The 10171-nt window shown below is 32.8% G+C and overlaps 1 protein-coding gene across 2 annotated transcripts; it reads right to left on the bottom strand.

The window, feature by feature from the left end:
• Window positions 1-5116: 5116 nt before the first annotated feature.
• Window positions 5117-9817, bottom strand: LOC131055059 (ABC transporter G family member 14). 2 transcript variants are annotated; one of them, XM_057989685.2, is made up of 5 exons: window positions 9189-9817; window positions 7404-8208; window positions 6940-7128; window positions 6446-6630; window positions 5117-6069 (listed from the first exon to the last, which is right to left on the bottom strand). In XM_057989685.2, the coding sequence occupies exons 1-5, from the start codon at window positions 9495-9497 to the stop codon at window positions 5410-5412; spliced, it is 2148 nt and encodes a 715-aa protein (XP_057845668.2). In that variant the 5' UTR covers window positions 9498-9817; the 3' UTR covers window positions 5117-5409. The 2 variants fall into 2 exon arrangements, with proteins under 2 accessions (XP_057845668.2, XP_057845676.1); XM_057989693.2 differs by lacking the exon at window positions 9189-9817 and adding an exon at window positions 8378-9156.
• Between the last annotated feature and the right edge of the window lie 354 nt (window positions 9818-10171).

Here is a 10171-nt window from a genome sequence, read left to right as displayed (position 1 = left end):
ATCAATGTATATTATATTTTCCAACTTGCTTAGATTTATAATTAATCTTGTAACTAAAAAATAATAATTCTCCTATGTGTCAACTTTATTTGAGTATTTTTGGTTGGGCATTTCAATATTCTTTTAAATTTTTCTTCTTGTTTCAATTATTACATTATTTACTTTGGCATACATGATACATGTAGTTCACATGCATGCCCAAGTGGGGCAAAAATGTAAAGGATAAAAGTACACACCACACCAATTCTAGTCTTTCATCCTTTAGATATACACTCACTTTGACTTTGTCTTATGATATGTTGTCTTGATTCTCAATTACCTATTTTTGTGCATGAATTGATAAAAATCCAAGAAAGTCATCAACCTTTAGCCATTTTAGTCTAATGGTCCAAACTTATCGTAATTCATCCCTTTTTCCTCTAGATAGAACTATGACCACAATAATTTCCTCCTAATCGTAACTAATTTTTTACTTTTCCCAAGCCAACCATTTCAACAAATTGAATGGTTTTCATTTGATTTATATGCCAAAATATTTGAATTTAATGCCTAAGATGCCATGTTTAAAGACAAACCCAAGACACTAGAACTCATCTTAGGTACATATTTGGAAAGCATCTTAGAGATACAAGATCATATCTATAGTAGTTTATATTACATTAACATATATGACACTTAACATATTATATTTGTATGCCCTTGTATATTCAAATCTTTTGAAAACAACTAAAGAATTTAACTCAAAGTTTAAAAAGTTTCACAATTCAAAACTCATATAAAAAACTTACCAAAGTGCTTTTTAGCACCACATATTTTGTAAAAGTAAGAATTGTTATAGGTCCATGAGATTCAAAGAGTGCAAAAACAAAAGATCAAATTGTGTGAAAGCATGAAAAAATCATATGTAATTGCATCTCTTGATTGAACAAATACTAGAATCAAATAAAAACTAAATGCTCTAGTCTAAGTCTAACACTAAACTTTAAATTTAAGTATTAGCACTTCTATATAACAAAATCAATTAGATTAACACTCAATATTACTAAAAAATTAAATATCTTCTAACACCCATTTATTTTTATCAATATCAACTCATTATTTTTAAAATCTAGTTGTCATATTAAACCCTTAAACCCCTATCATTTACTTTAATACATCTTAATTTATCATTATCTCTATCTAATTATTGTCTCTACTTATAGTTTTTAAAACCCTTGGGCGCACACCGTATGTCTACTTTTCCTACATTAAGTTTAACTAATAAAAAATAAATAAAGGGACAAAAACCATCCTTCACAATACCTTATTCTAAAGAAAATGATGTAATGTGAATATTGAAAATAATAAGATAATGTGATCAATCCAACTCTAATGGACTAAAGCTCATCACTTTCCACTTTTGCAAATTTTCATTGTACTTATACATCAAAAATAAAATAATGTAATAATTAAAGCCCAATTCCATTAAGAGAGGCATTCAACGACCCTATTTTTTTTTGACAAGACAACACTTCCCACTTTCTTAATTTTCTTTATTCAAACCACCATACTTTCCACTTTGCACATTTTGACTTGTTAAACATTATTATTATTATTGGTTCACAATGAAGTGCTAAGTAGTCTAATACACTTTTCCAAAAATAGTAGAAATTTTATTTTGTCAATTTTTTTTTTGGTTGTTGCAAGTAATGTGTGCATTTGATTTATAAAAGGATCGATAGTTTAGAAGTGGACTATTTCAAAAGATACATGAATAAGTCTTATATAATTTATAAAAGTTTAATATGGTTATGTTGTTTAGTTTTCGAGTCAAATTCATTGATCCATATTCTATTAGTAGTAGTTCACAAGAATCCTAAAGTGTTAAGTGTACCATTCATTCTCATAAGAAATGGGTTCTTGTGAACGACTACTCCTCAAACATGGGTCAATGAGTTTGACTCAAAAACTACACACTTGAATCCTCATAGCTATACTATAATTTGACTTGTTCTATGAAAGGGTCAATGCGTTTGATTTGAAAACTATATAGTTGAATCCTCATAACTAGGGGAAGAGCACCAGTAGTTGAGCATGTACCAATTGTTGTGAGGGTTGTTGATACCTTTTGTTCAAAAAATTGAACAAATAAAACCTATTGTTTGAAACATAAAATATCATTTTTTGTTAGGAAATGTACCAATAGTTGTTAGGAAATGTACTAATATTATAAAAAGTAACCAATCAGGTGATGTCATATCAGTTGCAAAACTATTGGGGCCTCTTTTGCACGCCTATTGGTCTTACTTGTTTTTTGGGTTGTTTTGGACACATTGGCAAAAGGCATGCTGATGTAGCACCATACTTGATGATGTGGTGCTGAAAGCTTAGTTATAAGCATGGACTTGCTAAGTAAGCTACTGTAAAAAATTGGGAGTGATTTGGAATTTCTACGTAAGATTTTGAGAAGCGCGAAGTTAGGGTGCTCAACTATTGGTACTCTTCCCCTATACCACACTTTAACTTGTTGTGGAAAATATCTCCTACTTATCAATTTAATATAGCATCAACATTAGATTACAAATCTTGAACATTTATAATATAAGATAAGTAAGAAAAAAAATAACAATTCTAAACTATAAAAAAGAAAGAAGTGTAACAAAAATGAACTACGTCAAATCATGAAATGGAAAGAAAAGAAGTTGAAAAAATAAACTATATTAGAACCATAAATCAAAGAAAGGAACCATATCCAAACCATAAAATTAAAGTATAGGACCTTTAAATATAATCTACATTCAAACCATAAGACCAAAAAAAATAAATAAATAAATAAAAAAAATAAACCTTATGTAAACTATAAAATAAGAAATCTTAATATCAAATCCCACTTATTCCATAAAAAAATCAACAGCATATATCTTGTTAAGTTAGGGAGGTACAAGCAATGGGGAAATTGCCACGTCTTCCTTTTAAAATTGACACAATATAATAAGACCGTATTGGTTTTTTTTTTAATTCAACAAATAGAAGGATTATTCATTTTGTTGCTAAAGGAGGGGAACCATGTGCTTTAAAAAAATATTATTTTATTGAAGCACATTTAAAAAAAAATAAAGTTTTCAACTTATAAAGAGAATGATTCCCTTTATGCTATTCTCACTTTATAAACTGCCAATTAACTTCAAAAATAAATTAATTTAAAAAAAGTTATAAAGCAAGAGCACTTATAAATATCCAAGTCACTCTCATATTTGAAAATGGGTTTGCATCTTTATTAATTTATTAATTAATTTGTTACTATAGTTAATGGTGTCAAAAGTAGGCCCTCTATGCTAATTCAACAAATCTTAGTGGCAACCCATGGCTATTAAAAAATCAAATCTCAAATATATCATATCATTCTCCCAATCAAAATATCATTGGCTATTTCTTGAGCACCCCTTTCATTTTTTTGATCATAATCATGAATTTTTCGCCAATGTTTTTAATAATGTTTATCAAAGTAAATAATTAACGAGATTTAAAGATAATAATAAAAATATTTCATAATAAAATCGTGTGGAAATGATTGTTTCACTGAAGATTTGGTTGATTCGAACATCGTAACATAATGCTTATCCCAATGCTTATCCCACTTTGGTTTTTGTATGGATGATACATATTCCCTTCTTTTAAAGTCCTCTCTATTCGTTACATAGATCATCTATTTTTGAATTAGTGTCAAGTTTTGACAGATATTCATTCCATCAATATCACTTGAGGCTAAAATATAACCTTATTTATTATGATGTTGGGCATTCATACTCATTTGATAATTGACCCCTTGATTCTCACCAACAAATTGATAGCCACTTTGCTTATCATTTTAACTATCAAATATATTCAATCTTAATGAATATTTTAATCATGATATATATTGATTATGAACATAATTCAAAATTCTTAAAATTGAATCATTATAAAATATTAAAGTTAAAAAATTATTTGAAAAAAAACGTATAATTTTTGTTAGAAACATTTCTATCACAAGATCTTTTTACTTTCTAATAAAGAAGAATGAATCTATGCTAAAAATAGGTAAAATAAAAAATATTTTTAAAAAATTATATAAATTTAATTTAGATTAAATATATTTAAAAATATTTTTTTAACAATATTATATAAATTATATGTTCATCAATTTTTTCAAAAGCTCTTATCTTATAAACAGTGAAAATGTCATGTTCATTACCATAAATATTAATGTTAAGTGGATAAATCTACCCTACTTATTTTGGCATTATCTCAAAATACTAGCTCAATTATTTCATATGTGCTTACTTACATTCATGAATAAAATAACTTGAACTTTATCTTTGTGTGGTTGAAATTGGACACTTGCCAGTTTCTTTTTGTGTGGTTGGAATGTGTATGACACCAATTTTTATAATGTTTACTAAAAGCCAAGTAAATAATTAAGTAAAATGTTTAGTTTAGATTTTCTTTATTTTATGCCTAGACCTTATGGAAGTTGCACCACTTTTTATCACTACAAATATGCCATGTCAAATCTTTAGTATATTTGGATTTTAAGGAAGTTGCATCACTTTTTATCACTATAAATATGTCATGTCAAATCTTTAGAATATTTGGTTTTTAAGAAAGAGTCTTGAATACTCAATGAATAACTTTATGGAGGTTCTTGTCATTTTGTATTTTATAGAGAGACGACGTGCTTTTGGTTGGAAAAAAATTATTTGTGAACCTGATTCACAAGTGGTGGTGAATATGTTGAATGAGCAACAATTGGATGATGCTAATCGACATTTAGCCGTAGTTATTAGACAGATCCTAAATTTGAGTAGGTCTTTAAAATCCATTATGTTTTTTCATGTTCCTAGAGAGAGATAGAGTAGTGGATTGCCTGGCTAAATGGACATCTGAATGAATGCAGGATTGGAATGTTGTGCATATGGATCTAACTTGATGTATATTTTGTAAGGGAACACATAATACTTTTTTGGTGTATATAACCTTACATTATAAATAATTTTTAAAAATGTTTTAAATTTATCTGGCCATAAAAGTATTTTTCCTCTTAATTCAAAATTATAAATGGAAGCCATATACCATCACTATCAAACTGGCCTGCAACTTCATAACTTCCCTGAAAATTTCATATTAAAAGGAAACACTTTTCTTGCATATTGTTGAAAGTTAAAACAGATTATGTCATAATAGTTATATAGAATCAATTTTTGGAGAGTTCATTCTTGCTCCTTAGGATTGCCAAAGGGAGGCTGGCTGCTTCCATAGTTTAGTGCTCTGTAGTAATTACAGTGATAGGAGAAGCATTTTTTCTCAAATTTTCCTTCTATCTGAAGGAATAAGGTCAGAAGAAAGGAGAAAATACATTAAGCATATTGTAGCTGATGGATGAAGTGGGTGTTAAAGAGAAGGCCTAGTTTTAACTCTTGTCAGTGACCAGTATGCCAGCAATCTGTAACCAACAAACATGATGGCCAAGGCAGCCACATCCACCAGTAAATGATCCAACCCGACATGTTTTATGGCAGGAAAATCAGCAATCCTGCATATCATACCATTGCCACATACATACATTTCATCCTTGCTGTACTGTACACCCAATAGCATCTTGTAGCAGTAATAGCTGAAGGACACATACTTGAGCCATGAAATAAATGGAGGAGTCTTCTGCACATAATATCCACCTGCTAATAAGAATATCAGCATTGTAACAGAGGCCAAGGTTGTAGCCTGCTTCACATTCATGAGTACTGCTCCTAGCGCCAAGCCTAAGCCTTGGGAAATCAGGACATTGTATAGTATGACTAGAAGGGTGAGTATGAATGTTTGTGCATCTGGCTTTAGGCCTCCCATCCAGTAGGTGATTATGACAAAGATGGTGGGGAGTGCAAGCTCCATTGGCAGGTCACCCACTGTTCTAGCCATGAAATATGAGGAGAGTCTGTACATCCCTGATGACCTTTCCTTGAGCAGCATTGAACGTTCTTGTGGAAAAGTGAATATGGCATTGAACAGGGGGAAAAACCCCCAGAATATTGAGAAGAAAAACAGCAGCCCCACCTGGTTAAAACATTGCCAACCAATTGAATCAGTAATTCAGCACTACAAACAGTTGTTTTTGATGTATATGTCTTCAAAATTTGAAATTGAAATCATTAGTAGTGTTCATAACGATCTATAAATCAATGATGCTACCGAGTATGAACTCTTGCACTATAAATCAAAAGAGGGGGCTTCTAAACAAACAAAAAAATTATCCAAAAAATTGTATTGACTAGCTAAGTACACTTGGAAAAATTTCATATGTTATGTTGTGGGTAATCCATAATTCCACATGCATGCGTATTTATGGTGTTATCAGATAAATATATATTAGTTATATTATGTACTTATATGATAATCTAATCTCACAAGCCTAGGTATATGACGGCAGTACCTGATCTTGAATGCGAGAGGTTGAAGAATTCCACCAAAGAAGGCCTGAGAAAATGGATACAGACACAACCTGGAAAATCCTTAGTCCCCCAAATGACTCATGTCTCCTCTCCTTCAAGCCTCTTTGAAGCAGCACAGAGAACTGATGACACCAGCTTGTTGTCCATTCATTCCTATCTAGGGACCCTGAAATGGAGGCTTCACACATTAGAAATTCTTCCAACTTGATAAGCATGTAATTCATAAGGGCAGCATTCTCGGTAAACCATGGTAAATAGAAACACGGAATCTTTTCTCATACAAATTTATACACTGTACTGCTTACAACATGTTACTACCTAAGAGGAGTAACAGTAGAGGTGGTGTATTACCAGGAAAAAGGGTAAAGAATAATATTAATAAGCATATAAAGTAATTCTATTTTGAACATGTCTTTATAGGTGTGCCCAACAATGTAATTATGAAGCACAATTCTAAGGCACAAGAAAATCTTACTTTTGTGCTTTATACTGCCTGTATTCTGACCGATATTGACCTCTGCCTTGAGAGTTGCAGCAAGATTCTTAGAGTATGCTGCCATTACAGATTGCTTTACAGACTTCTGGAGATCAGGCTCCATGCGAGCATATGGATCTACCTGTTCTATGGAAGAGTTGTGTGCAGGTCTTGGATCCGGTGCAATCCCTGCAATGCCATAAGTTTTTATAGCTACTTTACACAGAGTCCAAGATGATATTTGTTATAAAAAAATACTTCTAGAAAATTTGTGAGAGAAATAGACCACATATTACTCTGTTTTCAGACTGGGACATTTGAATCATTAGGGAGAAAATGGGTAATTTGATCTATTTCTATATGTTTTCCAGAATTTATTTATAAATATGGACCCTGGAAGCTTCAAAACACTGTAAAATAATGTTGATTGTCTAATCAGAGTCAGAAGAAATTGTAGAACTCACCATTGGCAAGATCAAGCATGAAGTCAGCTGGGTTCATGGGAAAAGATGGTGTGAAGCCAATGGAAGAAAAATAACTCATAGCTCCAGAAGCTTGGCCATAGTAAATAGGGTGACCCTCTGACAACAAAATGATCTTGTGGAACATATGATATAATCTACTGGAGGGCTGATGTATTGTTGTAATTATTGTCCTGCCTCCCCTAGCAAGTCCCAGCAATGTTGATATAATCCTTTGGGCAGTAGTTGAATCCAGACCAGAAGTGGGTTCATCTAAGAACAGAAGGCTGGGATTTACAAGCATCTCCTGACCAATACTCACTCTCTTTCTTTCACCTCCAGAGACTCCTCTAACTATAGGTCCTCCAATTATGGTGTTCCTGCATCTGGTTAGCCCAAGTTCTACTATCACAGACTCTGCCTGCTCTATCTTGTCCATTTTTGATAGAGTTTTAGGCAGCCTGAGAAGAGCTGTATAGGCCAGTGTCTCTTTGACAGTTAGATGGGGATACAAAACATCATCTTGTGTAACAAACCCAATTCTCCTTTTCATGGATTTATTGAATTGTGCTCCATTGAAGAGGATTTTACCAGATATTTTACCGTTGAGCCTTCCACCCAACGCACTGAGAAGAGTGGTCTTACCACTACCAGAGGGTCCTAACATCGCTAGGATTTCTCCTGGACACACAATTCCAGTTATGCCATTCAATATAACCTTCTCAATTGCTCTATGCTCTGATGCATTGCAAATGTCATACCACTGTGATTTTGGCTTCAATTTGAGCCTGTAAAAAATGTCCTCAAACTGCAAGACACCATCCAACTGTAAGAAGTCAACTTGAATTGGAGTTTCACCCTCTTATTAGTCTAAAAAGCAATATATAGCCATGGTAATAAAAACAAGCAAATCAATTACTAAATATTGATCAATTAAACAAGTTTGAAGTAAGCCCAAATGGGTTTAAAAAGTATACTTCAATTTCCCTTCCTTCTCCTTGTCATCATCTAAAATTTTGTCAGATGCCAAAAAAAGTAGTCAAATAACTATGTCAAAGAAAGCAACAGAAGAATCTGATGCAGAAAAGATGTACACACTAGACACACACATAGTGATTAATTCAACTTGCATCTCCCAACAGAGCAAAATGCTAGCCAAGTTTATCACAAGCAGCTGGGAGATGTGTGCATTACCCTTCTGAGCTAAGTTTAAATGTGACTTGGAGTTCTCTATACACAACTCCAGAGGCCAAAAAGGATAGAAAATCAATACAAGGAGCAATGGAAGGGGCCTTCTATAGACTTCATAAAATAAATCAAATCAATCATAGTATAATGTAAAAAGAAAGAGCTAAGTGTTATTGTACACAACAATGTAGTCAGTAAATACTACCAACTGCTTAAGAATATCAGTTTTTCACAATCATATTGCTATTTTTTTTACATCTAACATTTTGAATCACACTATCCAACATTAAAATGTTAGAGAGCTCAAAAAGTGAAAAAAATTAGACTAAGAATAAGATACCACCAACTACTTCAAACCAAGACAGTTAATCTCTATTCAAATTTAGGCTAAGAACAGGAAGAACACATTTAACAGTACCTAAAAATGCTGCTGGAGAACCCATGGTAGAGTTTAAGACAGATGTTTACGATGATACTAGGGAGACTCTAACCATGCAAAGCTTCTATTTCTAGTTGACTTTGGTAGCTATTAAACACACATAGCACTTAAGAATTCTGTGAGTAGAAAAATGATAAGAAGAGAGATCCATGATGTTCAACCTTAAGAGTCACAGGCTGCAATGGCTGCCCAAAGATGGACTTGGAATTGGAATTGGAATTGGAATTGGAATTGGAGGCCCTTGAGTTCTGAGGCTGCTGAACTGGAGCTTCTGTCTCAGCTGATATACAATTCATCATATGACAATGATGATCCTCGTGACAATTACTATTACTATAACCATTATCTCCATCTGGGTCATGATGGACTAGAACATTCTCTGTTCCACCAACCCTGGGCTTCACAGGGGAAGCCATTTTTGGCCCAATCATGTTGTTATCCTGCAGAAATGGATCCTCTGGGGGCATCATAGCTGCAAAAATAACAGATTGCCAAGCCTTCTTCTCTTCAATGCTATTAAATAAGCTTTGGGTGTTATTTATGCACTTCACAGATGATGAAAAGAGGAGATGTTTTAGGAGCAGACAGGACAGACAGCATATGGATATACTTTCATACAATGAACATGATAAAGTAAAGGAATTTCATACTGGATGGACAACCAGTTCAGACCTTGGTAGAAAGCTTTAGGACAAGTTTGATTTAAAGGAAGCAAAGGGATGGGAAGCCATCATGCTTTGGGCAGAGATTTAAACATGTTTAGACTAAAAGACATGGTAGAAAATCTAATTGCAAGGACAATATCTATCCAGACCTAACTATTTGAACATCAAGAATACCCATTGGAACAAATTAGCTTATTGCTTTTCAATGTTTCATGGGGCCACGTGTTGGAAATTCGCAGGCTTTTTACTGGCTGGTGGCAGTAAAAGTTTGATGTATGGAAAGAAGCAATCATACAAGACCAGGGTCACATGATCACGGTCAAGCTGTTTCCATTCACCCTCTAGGAATCATAAATTGCGTGGTATTTAAAAAGAAAAAAATACTTGTTTGAATCATAATCTATCAAGCACAAACATAGTTGCTGAAAGACTAAGCATATGATCTATTAGAACAAAGCATAAAGAACTCTGATTAAGCA

Source organism: Cryptomeria japonica, chromosome 2, assembly GCF_030272615.1.
Source record: "Cryptomeria japonica chromosome 2, Sugi_1.0, whole genome shotgun sequence".
Classification (NCBI taxonomy): Eukaryota; Viridiplantae; Streptophyta; class Pinopsida; order Cupressales; family Cupressaceae; genus Cryptomeria; species Cryptomeria japonica.
Note: the sequence above shows the minus strand (reverse complement) of the source record. Positions and strands in the feature narration are given on the sequence as shown.

Excerpts from the sequence above, each read along its gene's own strand:
- LOC131055059 (XM_057989685.2), bottom strand. The coding sequence starts at position 9,497 with ATGATGCCCCCAGAGGATCCATTTCTGCAGGATAACAACATGATTGGG. Across the intron at positions 7,129-7,403 it reads CATGCTTGATCTTGCCAATG|GGATTGCACCGGATCCAAGA; the intron begins GTGAGTTCTACA and ends ATGGCATTGCAG. Across the intron at positions 6,631-6,939 it reads AGGCAGTATAAAGCACAAAA|GGTCCCTAGATAGGAATGAA; the intron begins GTAAGATTTTCT and ends CCTCCATTTCAG.